Source organism: Micropterus dolomieu, linkage group LG15 (genome assembly GCF_021292245.1).
Source record: "Micropterus dolomieu isolate WLL.071019.BEF.003 ecotype Adirondacks linkage group LG15, ASM2129224v1, whole genome shotgun sequence".
Classification (NCBI taxonomy): Eukaryota; Metazoa; Chordata; class Actinopteri; order Centrarchiformes; family Centrarchidae; genus Micropterus; species Micropterus dolomieu.
In genome coordinates this window covers 22121371-22141202 of record NC_060164.1, presented here as the reverse complement: position 1 = coordinate 22141202, position 19832 = coordinate 22121371, and the positions used below count along the sequence as shown (strand labels likewise).

General features: G+C 43.1%; 1 protein-coding gene across 1 annotated transcript; it reads right to left on the bottom strand.

Annotated features, from left to right (window-relative positions):
- Positions 1-21: 21 nt before the first annotated feature.
- On the bottom strand, positions 22-8970 carry LOC123984188 (myelin and lymphocyte protein-like). The gene is made up of 4 exons (XM_046070936.1): positions 8847-8970; positions 3696-3860; positions 3404-3550; positions 22-1599 (listed from the first exon to the last, which is right to left on the bottom strand). The coding sequence occupies exons 1-4, from the start codon at positions 8928-8930 to the stop codon at positions 1525-1527; spliced, it is 471 nt and encodes a 156-aa protein (XP_045926892.1). The 5' UTR covers positions 8931-8970; the 3' UTR covers positions 22-1524.
- Between the last annotated feature and the right edge of the window lie 10862 nt (positions 8971-19832).

The following is a 19832-nucleotide window of genomic DNA, read 5'->3' as shown; positions in this document are numbered from 1 at the left end:
AACCAAGTTAAGCTGTGAAGCATTTTCTGGAGAATCTAAAGAAAAAAGCCTTGAATTAAGTGTGCATTTAAAATAAAATGCAAATACCATACAGTAGTACAAATGGTGGTTATAATATGTATCTTAAAATTCAGCATTTTTTCTGTTTAATTCTTTTTGCTCAAAGAGATCATACATACTGTAATATAAAATTGATATGATATTAAACCTTTTACAGGATGAAACCTATAGTAATCATTAGCTTATGCTTTCTTTCTAAATAATAAGCAGGTTAAAATAACAAGTTAATTGGATTTGCCTATTATCTAGGTAATGGGAGTAATACAGTGGGAATAGGTAACAAGTAACAGGTAATGAAACATTGGGAAGTAGTAGTGAAATGTCTGAACAAACAGAAAAGCTGTGATGTTTGAATGGCCTAGTAATTTATTTCACATCATAGATTCCAAAACTACCTTTAAAGTGAAATCATCAAAATATTTAAGTAGGCTACTTGATTTTTTTAAATTTAATTAAGAAATGCAGACAATAAATCATCCATCCATATTGTATCAAAATCAAAAGTCACCAATCACACCTTAATTACAGTCTGCTGAGTGACATTAAGCCCTAAAACACTCTGGTGTGTTCTGTAGTTTAACAGCAAACAAGTAAGTTATATTATCTTCTTTCCCTTTCAAATGCTAAAGTTGGACACAAACTGAAATCAGTCCCCTGGTCTCTGTATTAACCAGGCAAACATTTGAAATGAGCCTACTCATGTGGTTCTCGGAGTTTGAAATATGTGGGAGTTTGCCTGGGGGGATCTAATGAAAGGTGCTATCAAGTTGCATTATGGGAAGTGTAGGCTCTAGTGTTATTTTTGAAGCTTGACTCAGCTTACTATGGGGACTAAAAGTCAGGACATTTCGGCCTTTGCTGCTTCAGTTTTGACAGTTCTTTTTATCTGTCTCTCACAATTCACCTTACTTTATAGAAGTGCAATACTCAATCACTAGAGTCCACCTTTACCGTGTATTTAACTTACAATATAACCAATTGGATGATTACCGGTAATTTACGATGTAGATATAGATATACTTTAACAACTTTTGGAATTTACACCTCATAATTAGTCCCTAAGACAACTGTGTGTTCTGAGGTAAGTAAGAAAGTGTTTTAAGTAATTTGGTTAAACTGACCCTTTAAGGCATTTCAGTTATTTGGTGAAAAAAATAACTATAAAACTATAAAAAAAATAAAAAAGTAAATAAATAAGTAAATAAAGTAATTTTTTGGATGTCATCATAAATGTCTGTGGTTTAATTAGTTATTTACAAGATCTACTTCTTTATACCAAATTTATTTTTGGTAAACAGGTTAATTTCCCTTTCATCTACTCTAACCCAAGGATTGCCTTTCTGATTAAGAAAACTCTTGCTGACGTGAAAATGAAAAAAAGAAAACAAAAGGTCTGCTGGTTATTTGGTTTGTTCTGTTTTTGATCTTGTTCTTGGTTTGCGGGTGGGTTAATGTTTTGTTTTATTAGAACCTCTTCCATCGGATGGCAGAGAAAATGGCATGGAGGAAGTAGAAAAGAGTGGCCAGAAAGGACATCACCTGAAAACATACACACACACAGAAACACAAACAGGTAATTGTCAACTTGAGATAGAAATATGTGGTGTTACAAATCCTGAAGGCTATGAGACCACAGGTGTCAGCAAATTGGTTTAAACAAGACAAACAGAGATGCATGTTTAATATCCATGTACAGTTGACCCTTCGCTAAGCCATGCCCTGAATACACAGCTGGCTGATCACAACTTGCTCTAAATCACGTATAGCGTTAGTTCAGACAGGCAACGAAGTCAAGCTGAAGCTACATGGCAATCTAAGCTCAATCTAGACTTCAGGCAGCTTTCATATAGCTCATTGTACATCTAGCTTTGCCAAGCTAGTGTTTTAATAAAATAGAGGATGAGAGACGTGGACAGAGTGGATCAATTAACCCCTTCTATATGTTATGCTTGTTTAATGGATGTATTGACAAGTTGTCTTTTACTCTTGAGGTTTTGTTGCACATCCTGCAGTGGGTTGGAGTTACCTTATCACTTCAACGTGCCCACGACCTATCTCTGCTCTTGCCACTGTTCGTGCTTGTGAGCCCACAAGTGTGTGTTCGAGTGCGCGAGGCGACACAGAGCAGTAGAGGCTGCATCATGATAATAAACAGTACGGTCTTCAGCCCCAGGCTCGTTTAACACCATGCTTCAATGCCCATCTAGTATCTGATAAACATGTAAATTGCATGCCTGCTCTGTTCTGTACTGGGGTTCTTTACTGCTGCTCTCTGCCTCGGGCTTTCCATGTATGCACATGGATGGGCAGGGAGGTGCTCCCCCCCCCCCCTCCATGGCTTTCCTCGTAGGCGTGTGAATGGGCAGGGAGATCCCAGAACAGAGCCATACCGCCAAATATAACTTTTCATTATCAGTATTTGATGAAAGTTGTCCTGACTGAACTGTGGTCCGATACTTTCATGACTGCACTCCATTCACTCTAATGTAAAAGGAGTCGTTTTCTAGCTTTGGCTGTATTTAGTAGTTATGGTCAAAGCTGTTCCTGGGGCACTTATAATAATTACAGTCACTACCCAGAAAGGTTGAAAGGAGAAGTATGATTTCTTCCCTTTCCAAAACCTAAAATAGAAAAATGTAGGCTATGGGACCTACCCGGCTGTACAGGAACAGTGTCAGTGTCAGTTTGAGTCTGTTTGACAGCCTGAATATAATCTTCAAATGCACAATGCAAATGCAAAACTGTCTGCTTCTTTCTGAGTTCGCTTTTTCCAAAAATTAGACAATATTTTCCAAAAATTAGACAATATTTGGGGGGGGCGTGGCTTAGCGAAGGGTCAATATGCATTAGAGCTGAAAGATGAGTTTATGTATTCAATCCTCTTAATCATTAAAAATGTTTGCTGTGCAGCCAGACCCACATCGCTTTATTTTGAATTCTAGAGGATATCTTAAATTTTTCAAATATGCCAGGCTGAATTGTGGAGAAACATGTATAACATTATACAACTAGACACCTCGATTATTTTCCAGTCAGTTGAATGATGTAGCAACGAAACAAAAAACATAGACTAGAGAGCTGGAACAAGCTTATACATAATGTTTATGATACTGACAAAAAAAACCCACAGGTGAAGTAAGTTATGTAGTAACTTTGTGCAGAAGATAATATCACAAAATTTGTAAATTTCCCATTGTCTCTTAACAGACCTAATTTAAGATGGAACAACCACAAAATGCTGTTAACAGTGTTTTCTTTATTGAGTTACAGTATATCAGAATATTGTAGTACATGTAAGTGTAGTAATAGCTAGGATCTGTATGTGTATGTGTTTTTAACATACCACTGCAGAAATTTCCAGTCGGTAGATGAAGAGATTGTCAACGACTGTAGGAATCCCAACCAATGTAGCCTGCTCAATGGTGATGAACGCCAGAATCACTGATGCACTGAGGTAGAAAAGCACCGCCACAAAATGATAACCTACGTCCTGTGGGATCAAAAAGGAATGAGAGATAGGTGGGTTTGGAATGAGATGACCAAACAATCACATATGTGTGTTATCTATCTATCTATCTACTCTTAGCCATTTATCCAAATTAGCCAATCAGCAGCAGGTGGTAGGTGTGTCTAACCAGGGCAAGCCAGATGCTGCTCCGATTGGCTCCGCAGAGGAAGATGAAGATCCAGGCTGTCGTCATTACAAAGCAGAAGACGGACACGAACATCACCCAGGCCAGAGGGTTGGCCGTAGTGATACGAGTCGATGCCACCAGGGTCCACACCAAACCTCCAAACACCTGCACAGTCACACGGGAGGAAGGGGGGAGAGAGAAGTGAGGCAAAAGAGACAGAGGTATGGATTTAAAATTTAGTTTTTGTTAGCTAGTGTATAGTTTCATGATAAATTTGGTCAGCGTTTGTCATGTACTTGTATGGATCCAGTTCCTATGGTAACTAGACCCATTTTTCCTCAATACAGGATATTTAGATAGAAAACATCAGACTGGATAGTCAAAAAGATACATATGATGGTCTCAGTGTAAAACAAGAAAACAACAAGATGAAGACACCAGTTGTTTCTTAGAAGACTGGAGGTGTACTCGTGCTGCTTGTATAGTAACAATACAATTCAATTAATTTTGGATATAACCTTTACATATTGTACATACGTCTACAGTTTGTTACAAGCATTTCAGAGTTTTGTTCTTTATGACAGTAAAACTAACTTTTATTATGAATTATAGTGTTGCAGCTTTAAAGCTACAGTAACTTCTTCTTGCCCTCTTGGGAGTAGTGGAAACAAGATGTAAACACAAAATTAAGATATCATCACCTTTAAGTTGAAATGAGGAACTTGTTAGCAGGTTGCATACAGTTGCTTATATAAAAAAACTTTGAAATCCAAATTTCATTCTCTTTTTAGCTCAGTTTTTCTCCTGAAGGAAATGTCTGATTCTGTAGTAGCTTAATGCTCCACTGAGATGAGATGAAACTGGCTATAAAACTCCATAAAGCTGAGGGGAGCTGCAGATTCAGGTGATAATTCTTTATAAGTTCATTATTGAGCCTGTCCTCCACAGAAGAAAAAACATATAGGTTGTTCTAGCTACAACAAATTACGACTAATCTTTCCGTTTATTGTGGCAGCATCTAGTGGCCGTAGAACGTAAACACATGACAACAACGGTCACGTATTAGAATTAGCATTATCTACAATAGCTTCATAGCGTTAGATATATAGTTAACTATGTTTGCTTTTAAAGCATTGACAGCCCCCTGTAGGCCCTTACCCTCATCCTAACCTTCATGGGGAATGTGTCTAAGCCTAAGTTGGTGTTTTCATGCATGTCGACTACTGCTAGCAGATGGGTCATGAGGCCGCTACAATCTCCACATGTTTATGTCATGTGATGGAGGTCACGTGATTTCCAAAATGTAGGTCTGGTCGGGAAACAGAATTCGAAATTGCCGTTTTTGAAGGTATGGACAAACGCGACCGGTACGGGCACTATTGCACTAATTGCTGGATAAGCTCATATGAGTTGTATCTGGAACGCCACCAGTAGGGGCACTATTTTTAGGATAAGCTCCTAGGGGTCGTATTTGGAGGTTGGTTAAAACGACCTATGTTGTTGTTTAGGTTGGAGGGACATGTTGTCATTATAAGTGACCATTTCCATATTGTTTTCAGATTGTTTTCACGTTGTCATTTGAATTGTTAGAACTAGATTGTAGCAGCTTTAAAGTGGTACTCCAGTAATGTTTTCTGTTAGAACCTAAATTTGTAGTCTTCAAGTCAATTGGCTATTTTTAGATGTTAGAAAGTTCCTCCCGTGCTTCGTTCTTGGGCGTATTTTCACAGTCTCTCTCCTCCTTTGACAAACATTCTGCTTGAAAGAGTCATTGGCATTTATATAGAACATGAACTGCCAGCATTTGTTCCTTGATAAGAGCCACTATTCAGTGTCAAGTATTTAGTGTCAATACAGTGTAAAGGATTCCATTTCCTTATAGTGTTCTTTCATTTTTATTGCACAGTAAGACTTTCTCTTTGTGTTGTGATAGGCCTTTTTCATGGAAGACAATCCAATGCACAGTAGAAAAATCATAGGTGTAAATACCTCAATTAATTATGGCATAATTCCATTTAGCTGCCTCGGTCTTCCGGTATTGTGCATGCTGGCTCACTGGCATGTTTTATGCAGAAACTGTAAATGTTATTAGTACCAACTGTGCTTTTCCAACTATGACAAGTTTAAATACCTGCTGTAAAAAAGGCCTATTGTGTCCTATAGCTTCGATTTCCTCCAGTTGGGTATTTAAGGGCTACATGCAACGTACATCCACGGATGTTTCCACAGTTCAATCAATCGGCATTAAGCCCTAAAGTATCAGGTGTGCAGGGGTAGAGCTGGAGCAGTTGCTGCTGTCTATACGAACACGAGTATTTTCATAATGGTTTTAGGAAGTTCAGCCGTTCGTCCACACGGAAACGCAGTATCAGGTCACTGAAACCGAACATTTCTGAAAACCCCTGCCAGGGTGAGGACTTTCAGAAACGTCGTGTGGACAGTAAAACCGGGGGGTTTGCCTTACAACGTCAGAGTGTGCGCCGTTATCTGCTGTGTTTGATGTCAGATTGTGCGCCTCTGATTGGCCAAAATGGCTTTACGGTTAGGGTCATATCGCAGCCAGGTAGTTTGGCATGCTCATGACAGCGCTTACGCTAATAGCGTGTGTTTGCGTTTTCATGTGGACGGAGATATGGACGGAGGAAAAACTCCGGTTATGAAAATACCGCAGGGGGCATATTCAGATCCAAACAAGTAGCTTGGTTCTGTAGACACAACTGCAGCAACAATTTAACCACTCCTGCTCTCAGGTGAAGTTCACTTGTAGAGAACATCATTGTCCCCACAGCTTTCTGGGATAAGAACATTCATTGAAGGCATACATGGTTGTTGTGTGTGAATCTTAAAAAGATGTCATGGATTTATGTTTAATTTGTTGGACATATGTCTCTATTCATATGCCATCCCCCAACCAGGAGCTAGTTTTTCAGAGCCCCTTCAATGCCTACAGGTGGTAAGCATTTTATAGTCCTTGCATGCTCTAAAAATACAAAAGCTCTTGCTAAACTGCTAAATACATTTTCACAAAAAGATAATGCTTGTGTTGTGTGGTTGTGGCAGAGGGTTTGGAATGGCAATTCCACAGTTTTTATCTGTGTCTTCTTACGGGTTTGGTTGAACTTTCTTTTTTTGAAATTGCATTCATTCAGTTTCATTTCAGGAAAATGAACCCGAACCGTAGAAAAAAGCTGCCAAGCCTGTCCTTGGTAATAATAATTGGTATTAAATTGGTATCTTCTCTGTGATGGTTTAGATTTACAGTGACAACTCTTACCAGAGTAGTACATTCACTGCCCAAAAAATTACGGTAGAGTAGTAAATACAGTATTACCAGTACATTACCTGAGCAGCAGATAATTGCATTTATTCATTAATTTCATTGGCCCGCAGCAAGAAAAAACACCATCAAGTCAGCAACCATGTGAGTTGATGGTTGATTTAAGCTCCCGACATACTTGCTCTTTAACAATGCATAGACATAGACAGGCGTCTGCGGCGCAAATGGCATTGTTCACATATTTGCCTGCGTACTTTGCATGTCCCCGGTGAATTAAACGTGAATCCACTAGGGGGCCGACCAAGGCGGGATCATCCCTCGCCAACACCGGATTATCTTCCTTGACAACCTCCGTATTTGCACTATGTAAACAAACCAAACATAGCAAACCTCAAGGAGGTTATGAGTTAAATGAGACATCATAACGATCTCAGTAACTGCGGACTAGCTCCAGGAGTTTTATTTTAAACATCCCGCCACAAATCTCCTTTTTTAAGTCTGCTGCTGACCTTCTTTTGCGTTTAATAGCAGCAAACCAACTGCATACTGCCACCACTTGGGGTGGTGTGTGGAACAGTAGATGGCTGCTGACCTGCTGGACAGATCGACATACTGCCCACACGTTCATGTGCTTGCATCTCGCAGACGCATGCCGTTAATTTCTGGAGACGCGCACAACCTACGCTCGAGTGGAACCCAGAATATGTGTGGCAGCGATCTTGCGTACACGAACACGTAGTTAAAAGCAAGTATATCCAGGGCTTTAGAGTTACACCTCACTCTCCAGCGTAACACTATTTTCCTCTGGTGTCATCAGTTCCCTGTACACCACAAAAAGTATGATTGTTTCTGAATGAATAATTTTAATATGAGCCCTATGTATTATATTCATTAATAAAATATTGACTCTTCACCCAAGTAGGAAAATTCTGTTCCATCTCCTTAGGACTGATGCACCTCAGAACAGATGTAAGAGATAAGCCAGAAATGGGAGGTTTCAGTAGTTTTGAAGGAACTCTAAGTTGACAGTTTTCACCTAAAGAAGAAGGTATGCGTGTAATCTGATAAACCAACATGATCAGCCATGAATATCAGCCTAACTGCAATGTCAGATCTAGCCCAAGGTGAGTGACTATTCACAACTTTAGAGTCCTGTTCCAAGCTGCTGTAAATAGCAAAATACAATGGCTCTGGATAGGCTTTGTCAAACATTGCGCAAATTGTTCCATTTCAAATATTGTAACATTGCCACAAAGGTCACGTCAGTATAAACTAAATTGGTTGCCAAGCTGTGACATAACTTGTAGTTCTGTGGCAACAATCATGATTAAAAAGAGTAGCTAAAAAGTAGATATTAGTTGTTGTAATGGGCGAGGCTCTAACCACCTCATAAACCAGTTTCATCTTATTCTTGTATACTTTTGGACCAGACCTTTTTTCTTTTTTACCAGGAAGTCTCGTTGAGATCAAAAATCTCTTTTACAAGAGAGTCTCTTTTACTATCAACCCCTCTAATCTTCACGGTTGGTTTGCTCGTTACTCTGCTCTGTGTTGACTTCAATGATCAAACACTGATGCCTGCTGACCAGCAAGACCCTACAGATTCCTATCGCCTCAACTGAGCAACGACAAGGAGACAGAGAATCAAGGAAAGAAGATCACAGTGTAAATGACGCTGAGCCAAGTGAATTAGCAATGATTCAGAAGAATGTGCAAGAATGAAATAGGCAATAAAATAGAAAGGACTAAAATCTTGAGTCTACGACTCACTTTAGTAAACTGCATAAAGATGTAGAGAATAAAAGTAACAAAAAGGAAAATGTTTCGAAAGCCCAAAACATAGCAAAATGACAATGAACAGATAAAGAACTTACAAACTCAGGGATGAAAAACACATCAGGAATGGAGGTGAGGATCCTGCAGCCTGTGGGCAGAACATCACCTGAGCTGGAAGCCATAGTCCAAAACACCGTGTGTGTGTGTGTGTGTGTGTGCGGGTTTCAGATTTCCTCTAGAATGAGATGCACAACCTGTTTTAATCTGCTCTTTAAAGGCCTCCTCCACTCCACCTACCCATCCATTCTGGTGTTGAAAATTACTAGTTTGACAGGTGCAGCAGGAGGATGTCTCTGATCTCTGGTCCGTGTGTGCATGCTGAGTGCAGTTCTTACCTATTTGGGTGTGCCCCCATATGTATATAGTGTTTGTGTGTGTGTCTATGATTGCAAAATGTTTACCCGTTTACATGCACACAAAAAAGTGATTGTGAAGCAACTAATGCAGCATTCACATGGGATAATAGGGTGAAGGCAAATGTCATTCAGCTGTGAGTCACAGTATGTCAGTTATGAATGGGATCATGCTTTTGTCTTTGAATGTGTCACCCAGTCAAACTGCCAAACACAGCGTGATGGTTTCCAGGGATTAAAACTTGTCACAATAAACAAAAACTAAAGGTGCATTTAGACTGCAAGCCAAAGTCACCCAGATCAGATTATTTTGCTCTTTTTAAAATGCGACCTCAGTCAGGACGTTAAGACTGGAATTCATGCTACTCTGAAGTCACTCTCGAGCGACCATCCTCATAAATCTGCACTAGTGGGAGCCGCAGTGAAGGCAATCATGGAGGACGGCTCTCTTTCTCCTCCTCGTCATCATTTGCTTACAAATACCCTTTCTTCCACCTGAAATCAACGTGAAAATAAAACCGTAGGCGCTAACCTCTGTGGCCTCCATGTCCATTTCCGCATGTCCCGTGACCTTCGGACGGTGGCCAGTTCACATTGGAGTGTGACATGGGCCACATCACCTGACAATACATTGATTGTGTGTGTGTGTGTGTGTGTGTGCAGGTTTCTGATTTCCTCTAGAATGAGATGCACAACCTGCTCTTCCGCTTGCGCTTCCCCCTCTCCACCTATCCATCTATTCGTGTGGTAAAAAATAGTTTCACAGGTACTTTGGGCAGCAGGAGGATGTCTCTGGCCTCTGGTCCGTGTGTGTATGTGTGTGCTACTGTGTGCAGTTTTTATCTGTTTGTGTGTGCCCTCATATGTATACAGAGTTTGTGTGAGTGTCTATAAATAGCAAAGTGTTTACCCGTTTGCATGTACACAAAAAAGTGATTGTGAAGCAACTAATGCAGTGTTGACATGGGATAAAAGTAGTGCAGAACAATGTCAATCGCTATGGCCATAGTTAACAAATAAAGGCATAGATCCTGTAACTTAATCTCTACTCAGATAAAAGCACTGTCTGTGTTCAGGTATATTAGAATTTTATTTGATTATAGCTTTTATTCTGGTTTCGCATTAGTTTCAGTTACCTCCAAACATCAGTTGTTGTTGTTTTTTTTTTCTATTTGATGATTGTTTTCTTGTGCAGCACTACATTGAACAGTAATCTGTATTCAAGCTATTGAGCTCCAAATAATCCCAAACAAGGCTCAGGTGTATTTTTCTCAACAACGGTGTTCTGGATGAGTTGTGCAAAAGCAGCAATGGTTTTTGGGACGTTAGCAACGTTGGCACTTTCTTTCAAGAATAAGGAGGGGACTGCTGGACTTCCCTTCATTGGCTAACAGCCTCAAAATGTGCTGAGACCCAAAAATGTATAAAGGGCTGAATATTTATCTTCTTTTAGACATGGCATACTTAGCCTTGTGCTGTGTTTGAAAATGTTATGGAAATGTTGTCAAGATTTCTGTTGTGACTTTTTCCATAAAACCATTTTTATGTGATTGCCATCACATATACGTAAGTCGGTGCATATCTGAAGGGGGCTTTGATGTTCCATATTCAGTAATACATCCATTGCCTTCAGACCTACAGGATATTACCATCCAGCAGCCCAAATATGATTAATCCAAATCTGATAATTTTTCAGGTTGAGTAAAAACATGAACTAAAATAATTTTACCTGTATTGTTTTTATTTTAAATTCATTTGAAGTCTTGTACAGTATTTAGCATCAAGCTACATGTCTGACATTTTAACTCCTTATCAGCTAAATAGGAGTCTGAGATTCTGTTCATTTTTGAGTCTGAATGTGTTTGCATTGGAAGCCACTGAACTGCATTCCAGCTAAGTTAAGTTCAAGGCTAAAATAAATGGATGAAGAGAGGCAGGGTCAGTTTGGTTTGTTGAGGTAAAGTGCACATGCCTGGCAAGCAAGAAAGAATGAGAGATCTCGACAAGGATGGGAAGGGACAAACAGGAATACACATGCATATGACGTTGTTTGGCATGAATCGTGAGAACAAGCAGAAGCAAGAGCAAATAGACAAAGAGAGAGGTTGGGAGTGGCTTGTACCTAATTTACTCACTAGTATTTTGTTCATAGCTGGTCTAGCCATGTCCTCCTCCACTTTTTATGCTAAGCTAACCATCTGCTTGTGGTAGCTTCATATTTACCATACAGGCATAAGAGTGAGTATTCCTTTAGAGATAAAACTACTATCCCATTTTGTTTATTGTTTGACCTTTGACATAATCTCTAACAATCAGCTGTGAGTCACAGTATGTGAGCAATGAGTGGGATTATGCTTTTGTCTTTGAATGTGTCACGCAGTCAAACTGCCAAGCACAGCGTGATGGTTTCCAGGATTAAAACTTGTCACAATAAACAAAAGCTATTGTATAAAACAATTCAAAGGCCGCGTTCAGACTGCCAGGCCAAAGTCACCCCAATCAGATTCTTTTCCTCATATGTGACTACAGGTTGTACTTTTAAAATGCTATCTCAGTAGGGACAGTCAAAATTCATGCTACTCTGATTGATGTCACATGCGACCGTCATCACAGTTCTGCACTAGTGGGAGCTGCAGTGAACGCAAACATAGAGGACGGCTTTCTTTCTCCTCCTCCTCCTCATCATCATTTGCTCACAAATTCCCTTTCTTCCACCTGAAATCAACGTAAAAAAAATAACCGTAGATGCTCTGTAGCATAGTTATGCTAATTAGAAAAATCAAGTCAGTGGGGTGTTAAGAAAGAGCTGCTGTACACTGAGTGATTGAAACTGGAAATAAAGGACCTGCTCTACACTGAGCCACTGAAGATTATTAAAAATAAGAGAAATTTTAAGCATTTTTGCATAAGTTAACAGTTACTGGTTCAGGGTCTTGCTTAAGTCAATTGCAAGGACTAAACCTATATATTGAAGAAAACCAATATGTTTCATTTAACATGTGTCAGTTTTGTATCATGTGTTGACAGCTTTCAACTGTTATACTAACAATAAGGCTTATGCCATTGTGCTTTAGAGCTTTCAATGATTTTATTTTTTTCATGTAGTTACAAATATGTGAGTCACAAGTTAAGGATTAATGAAAACAATGTAGCTACTACTACTAGGCTTTAAATACACATTCTCAAGGTGAAGAATGTTTCATTCACTTCAATATCATGTTTAACCCCTGCATGTGTGTTTCGGTACTTTACTAGTAGCCTTCAATTGAGGAAGCAGGACATGATGTCTTTCCTGTATTTGGCAGTAGTAACAGATGTTTGTTTGGAGTGAAATAACATAATTTAAGGGTGAAGGTATTGTATTCTTTTTAATTTGGAAGGATAACCGTGGGAGTATATTTCATGTTGGGGACAATAAAAACATGACATGTCAGCTGCTCATCTACCAGCCCACCTTATTCTCCTTGCCAACCTGTTCTTCTCCTGTCCTGTCCGCCTGTTCTCCTCTTGTGTTGTCTACCTGTTCTTCTCTTGTATTGTCTACGTATTCACCTCCTGTGTTGTCCACCTGTTCTCCTCCTGTGTTGTCTACCTGTAAATACATTGCATAAAAAGTATTTTCTTGGAAACAATTGCTAATGGGATCGGTTAGAGTAAACCAAAACAATGAGCCAAAAGACGCTGAAATACTCCATAGAGCTGAGGAGAACCAGAGTAGGAGAAGAAATATCTGTTGGCTTGACATTTTAGCAAGCCATTTTACATTACACATAGCCATTTGACCCATTGTTAATATAAAAATACTGATAAGAGCAGCTTTAAATTGAAAAAGCCACTGCTATATGGAATGGACGGGAACATTTTCTACACCCCTTGATAAAGCCATACTTTTTACACAGTCTGTTCAGATACTTGCACCCCATCAGCCACTCTATTTCATACATAATAACTTCTTAAATTCTATGATATTAATGTTTTACACATTTTTTTAATAATTTTTTTCATTTCATGCCCTATTTTTAATTCACAGATTCCTCCGACTAACTATTCATCCAATTTCACTTACAGAAAGATGTACATTTTATGTTAATTTTATGATATTTCATTTACAATTTACAATAAACAAAAAACTTCAACAAATTCATCCCAGAGGTCTTTAATTTAGGTTATCTTCTCTTATAATGAAATGTGAAACTATCTCACTTGTCTTAACCTGCAGACAAACACACTGAAATAGGGTTACATTTTCCAGGCAGCCAAGAAGTTGTTTGGCCAGTGAGACACACCTTGGACTTGCTCCTCCACTATAGATCTGGTTACAGATACACACACAAAGACACACACAGGTGAATGTACACACTGCAACACACATGCACAAACAATGATAAGGCATTGTGTTTTGTACTGAATGAAAAAAACGTTTTTTATTCACAAAAAATAAATACAGATGTATCAATTGCTACGTTCCATTTTTATGCAGATGATGCAATCATGTACTGTTCATCCCCGTCAGTACTACAAACTCTTGAATACCTGCAGTCTGCCTTTGATGTTGTTCAGTCCCATTTAACTCAAATTAAGTTAAAAGCAGACAAATCCAAATTTATGGACGCTGGATTGTAAGTAATAAAAATGTACTTTACATTTTATTACTGACTGTGGAAACTTGTACACCACTGCACTCTGTATGCTGCTGCCACCTTTGTCTATCTGCAGACACTCGCATTGGTTGGTTTTTATATATAAATCTCTCCTTGGGCTGGTTCCTCTTTATCTGTGTACATGTGCATGCACTCTCAAAATCCCTCTCTTCCTGGAATAATGTACAGAACAACCTGAACTTATCAGAGCTGATTACTTTAAGGGAATTTCAGCCAATTTGTAAGGATCGAGTAAATAGTAATTTTGGCAATTGTGATTGTCCCTAAATTTTCATGGAAATCGTTTTAAAAGTCATGAATTTTAACTGGTGTTGGCGGGGGGCGGTGGTGCGGCGCTCGGGCTGCCTAGGGCGCGGGCTTGACGGGGGGATCGGTGTTTGCCCTGTATTCGCCATGCCGCTGCTGCGGGGTGGGTAGCCACTCTGCTTGGGTGTCGCGCGGTTGTTGGTATCGGTGCGCTGGTGGTGATTTTGACTCGCGCGCTGTGCAGATGTGGTGACGCTCGGTGCTTGGCTGCCTCTCTGTGGGTCCTGTGTGTGGGTACAGGTTGGGGGGAGGGGCCGGGCGGTGGGCATGGCAGTGGGGGTTGGCGGGGGGGGGATGCTTGTGGTGGGTTTCGGTCCGGTGGCGGTGAACGTGCGGTGCACGGTGTAGCCGTGGGTGGGGGTCTGTGTTCTCCCTGGCTGCGGGGGGGATGGGGGCGGTTTGGTGTCTGCTCCGATGGCCTGGTGGTGCTCGGAGTGCTCCTGATTGTGTGGTAACGGTGAGGTGGGGGGTGGCAGTGGGGCTGCACTGACCTACCTCGGGGGTGTGTGGGGGTCTGGGGCTCGGGGCTTTGGAGCCTCTGGGTCTGGGGCGGGTCTGCGCACTGGGGGGGCTGGACCCGGGTGCTGCCGGTGCTAGAGGGGCTCTTGCTATAAGCCCTGGGCTGGAGGGACCTGGCATCCTCCTGCTTAGGGGGGTGGGGGACGGGACTGAATGAATGATGGGGCCAGTCAGGAATCTGGTCCCAGTGAGGAGGACCATTCTAGCCTCCCTATGACCTCCTTCACCTTTCCCCCTTTGGTCATGTCTCACAACATACACCCTTAGGACTCTGGGGGGCGGGCAGGCTGCAGGGCGTTTGGTGGGTGGGGCTTCTTTATTGCGGCCTCGCCCTTCTTCCTCCCCCACTGGCCGCACCTCAATTTTAATTACACATTAGACACAGAGGGCTTGGGGGGTGGGAGGGGCACGATGGGAGGCTCCACTACCTGACAGTTGTGGGGTGCCTGTGTCACAACTACCCTCCAATTTTAACTGCACCTTATTTACCACACACCTTATCTTTACTCCACCATGCAACACTTCACAATCCATGACATGCATCCAACACAAAACAATACATTTACAGAGGCAGGCAGAGGGGTTGAAGGAGTGAGGGAGATTCTCATTGACCTCGTGTCCTGCCCCTGGAGCCCCGGGTGTCGGGGGTGCTGTGGGATTGGTGGCGGCCTTGCCTGATCTGGGGTGGGCTGGGGGGGTCGGGGCTCCCCTGGCGTGGGGGCCCGCTCTTGACCTAGGGATCTGGGGACTCGGGCTTGTGGCTTTTGCTGATTTCTGGGTGGGTGGTGTGTCCCTGGGCCTGGGGGCCCATTGTCTCCTCTCCTCGCCTGGGCCTGCTTCGGCAAGGGTGGGGCTCCCGCTGCTTCCCCCTGCCAGCTCTCTCACAGTGGGGGCATTCGGGAGTCTCTGGGGCGCATGGCCGGTGTTGTCGGGGTAGGTTTTGGTGCTCCTCCTTGGGGGTTGCTTGACTGGGGGGGCTGGGCCCCCGTCCAGGGATGAGATCGGCCTCGGGGGCTGCTGGCACTGCCTGCACTCTGGGGAGGGATACCTCTGGCTGGGCTGGGGGACCGTTGGCCTGGTTCTCCCGCGTTATCGCTCCCTGGCGGCGGGGAGCTTCCCGGCACGGCTTTCTGTTGTTCTTCCTTGGGGCAGGGTACAGCTTCCCCCAGGACATGCGGTCTGGGGTCCTTTGCGCTTTGGGGGGTTGCGGGGTGCCCTGGCTTCTGGGGGTGGGGGTCTCTGGGCGCTGCGCGGGTTGATGCTGATCCGGTTGTGGTTTGGAGGGCTGCGGTGGGATTGTAGGGCAATTGTCGATGCATCTTGATGCATTGTGCTTTTTCCCTGGGCAGGGTCTCTGAATGGCTGCTGGGTGTTTAGTTTGTGCATTGGAGTCCGTTGGAGGCATTTCCTCGTTGGCTTGGAGGGACCAGTTTGCGTCCCTGTTTTGCTTCGTTGGCCTCGGATCCATGCTTCCCCATTTCTCTGTCAGCCAGTTGTTGGACCCCTCTGGATACTGAGGTATATAGTTAGTTTTCGGGATGTGCAGTGTGGGTGCGGGGCAGGGCTGTGCTCCGGTTTGTTCTGGGCTTGTGCCTGGAGTTCTCGGCCTTTGACGGGTGGGTGGGTTGGGGATGGCATGCAGCTGAGCTGGTTGATTTTGCCTCGTTGCTGGTTTGACTGGTGTTGCACGGCGGCCGGGGGGCATGCTGGGCATGGGGGATGTCGGCTGGCGCCAGCGGCCTTATATTTTTCCGGCGGTTGGGGGGAGGACGGCGGACTTTTATTGGCGGGTGCACGTTGACCTGCGCGGCGCGTTTGCTGCTGGGCTGGGACTTGCTGCTGGTATTTCTCTCCGCCAGCTTTCACTGTTGTGTTATTCCGCCTGCTCTCTCTCGTTTGCCCGACCTCGCACGCGGGATTCGCAGGGGGCTGCTGGGCATTGGGTGTCGCCGTGCTCGCTCGGTGTGCATGTTGGGCTCGTCACTTGTGCATTGGTGTTGATGATTGCGTGGCATTTGGCCGTTTTGGTTGTTTGCTGCGCGGCGTTGGGGTGCTGGGTGGGGGGGAGCACTGGTCTATGTTGTGTGCACGCCGCGGCTGGTCCGGGGGCTGCTCTTCCGCGGGTTACGCTTCTTGCGTTCCGTCGGCATTACGTTGTCAACTGGCATTTGGGTCGGGGTCTTCCGCGTTTGCATCACGGTGGGAGTCTTTGTTTTTTTCAATTATGTTTTATTTTTTTTCTTTCTCCCACCCCTATTGGCTACTGGGGTTCTTGCCTGCCTGTTGCTGGGGTAGGTGTGGCACAGTCGTGGCGTCCCACTCTCACTAACGACTACATTCTTTAACAGGCTTATGCGCACATACATGTAAACACACACATACAGACACACACAGTCTCACACATAGACACGAACAAATTTAGGTTGTCCCTGGTAGAATTATTCCTGATGCTTTTCTTTCAGTTACTTATTTAAATTAACTGTTATTATTCCAGCTCTCGTGGCTGTGCTGTGTTGCTTATTTAGTGTGCAACAAAAGGAGGTCAGCACCTACATTCTTACAGAAATACAAAGTAAACAAACAAGCAGTTATTCTGCAACTTAGAATTTCTCAAACAAGAGTGCCCAACGCTTGGTGCACTATATCACACTATGGGATTTACAACAATTCAAACTACTGACTGAAGCCACTCAGATAGGCAACAGACAGACAATATCAAGAAATACAAACACACTAAATATTCTCTAAACTAACAGTGTATGCAACCAACAGCAAGGCAAACTGATCACTGTCTCACAGTCACCCTGAAAAAAAAAACTTTCAATAAATGTTTTTAAAGTGCGTGAATAAATCAAAAACTGTATCCCTAACCCTGGATGGTCAGGCGCAGCGTGAATGTGTGAAGTGGCGGAAGAGGAACACTTGCTGAAGAGACAGAGCCCCACCTTCACTGGTGTTGTGAGGTGTCTTATACCTATATCGTTTTTAAACAGCCGGCTACTTGAAATAGACCTGTGAGGAACTCCAACCTGCATGCAATTGTCGGCAGCACGGCATGCACGCAGAACTGCACAAGACCGGTGAATGAGAGAGAGAGAGAGAGAGAGAAAATGATCAATATTAAGCGTCAGTTTAGCTGGAAATTTGCAGTGTAAGTTGAATGAATAGAGACTGCAGCTCTGCAGCTTCTCAAGATTAAAGCGGAGCTACCATGTGTTATCCCCCTTCGGCTCACAGCCGAGCACAGAAACACACATGATTCGACTATAGGTAGGACTTGACGATTCGGATTCGACTATGTAAATCCTTAGTCGGGGACAGCCCTAATATAAATACACACAAGAGTGAGTACACCCTCACACCTCAAATTTGCTGTCCCTCAAAATAACACATCACACAGCCATTAATGTCTAAACCGTTGGCAACAAATGTGAGTACACCCCTAAGTGAAAATGTCCAAATTGGGCCCAAAGTGTCAATATTTTGTGTGGCCACCATTATTGTCTAACACTGCCTTAACCCTCTTGGGCATTGAGTTTACCAGAGCTTCACAGGTTGCCACTTGAGTTCTCTTCCACTCCTCCATGAAGACATCACGGAGCTGGTGGATGTTATAGATCTTCCGTTTGAGGATGCCCCACAGATGCTCAATAGGGTTTAGGTCTGGAGACATGCTTGGCTCATCCATCACCTTTACCCTCAGCTTCTTTAGCAAGGCAGTGGTTGACTTAGAGGTTCGTTTGGGGTTGTTATCATGTTGGAATACTGCCCTGCAGCCCAGTCTCCAAAGGGAGGGGATCATGCTCTGCTTCAGTATGTCACAGTACATGTTGGCATTCATGGTTCCCTCACTGAACTGTAGCTCCCCAGTGCCAGCACAACTCATGCAGCCACAGACCATGACACTCCCACCACCATGCTTGACTGTAGGCAAGACACACTTGTCTTTGCACCTTGTTGCCACTACATGTGCTTGACTCCATCTGAACCAAATAAGTTTATCTTTGTCTCATCAGACCACAGGACATGGTTCCAGTAATCCATGTCCTTAGTCTGCTTGTCTTCAGGCTTTCTTGTGCATCATATTTAGAAGAGGCTTCCTTCTGGGACGACAGCCATGCAGACTAATTTGATGCAATGTGTGGTGTATGGCCTGAGCACTGACAGGCTGACCCCCTACCCCTTCAACCTCTGCAGCAATGCTAGCTCTCATACATCTATTTCCCAAAGACACCCTCTGGACGCTGAGAATGTGCACTGAACTTCTTTGGTCAACGTTGGCGAGGCCTGTTCTGAGTGGAACCTGTCCTGCTGTAGTCTTGGCCACTGTGCTACAGCTCAGTTTCAGGGTCTTTGCAATCTTATTATAGCCTTGGCCATCTTTATGTAGAGCAACCATTATTTGCCATGAGGTGCCATATTGAACTTCCAGTGACCAGTATGAGGGAGTGTGAGAGCGATAATGTAGCAGACCTCGGCTACGTAAAATTTTAATACAGTTATGAAAATTAATATTTCCGGGAATATTAATTTATACCTCGAAATTAGGAGCACCACCTAAAGATTTGCTTGTCCGCCCAAGGCTTTAGGTCCTTGAGTATAGCCTGAGAATTATACGAAGTTCGGTTAATTCATTAGTTGTTATTCTGAAATCGTATGGTCAATCAGTCAGTCTCAGATCTGAGCGTAAGTTCTATGTATAGGGACTCTAGATTCTGAATAACACACACACATACATCGCTGTGCTCAAAGTGAATTTATTAACTAACAGAAGAGGGTACAATTGTGGGTAAATGTGGTGATATTACGGGATAACAGTTAATATGACAACAAGGAGGTACTAAAACAGGGTAGCCTATGTAAGGTTCGATTGAATTTCAGTTTATTGTAGAGGGAGAGAATTCTACGAGTATGATGGAACGAATGACCGAAATTGGGTTGCAGATTTAATTTGTCTAATCTAAGGGTTATTAACTGTGGATGGAGCCCATAGAACACCAACGAGTCACAGAGTGTTGTTTGTTTTGGCCTACCGTTGCCGCAGGTCCCGTGGCGAGGCTCGACTGCCGGTTGGCTCGGGAAGTCGGTTCTGGCCCGACCCCAGTGGCGTTTTCGAGTTGGGTTGAAACCGGTGGATTGGGTCCGGAGTCCTCTGTGGGAAGCGCTTGCAGCAACGGGCTGTCAG

Bases quoted from the DNA above. Each gene is read 5' to 3' on its own strand.
- LOC123984188 (XM_046070936.1), bottom strand. From the start codon at position 8,930: ATGGCTTCCAGCTCAGGTGATGTTCTGCCCACAGGCTGCAGGATCCTC. The intron at 3,861-8,846 runs GTAAGTTCTTTA...GTGACTGTGCAG, and splicing joins TGTTTTTCATCCCTGAGTTT to GTGTTTGGAGGTTTGGTGTG. The intron at 3,551-3,695 runs GTTAGACACACC...TTGATCCCACAG, and splicing joins GCAGCATCTGGCTTGCCCTG to GACGTAGGTTATCATTTTGT.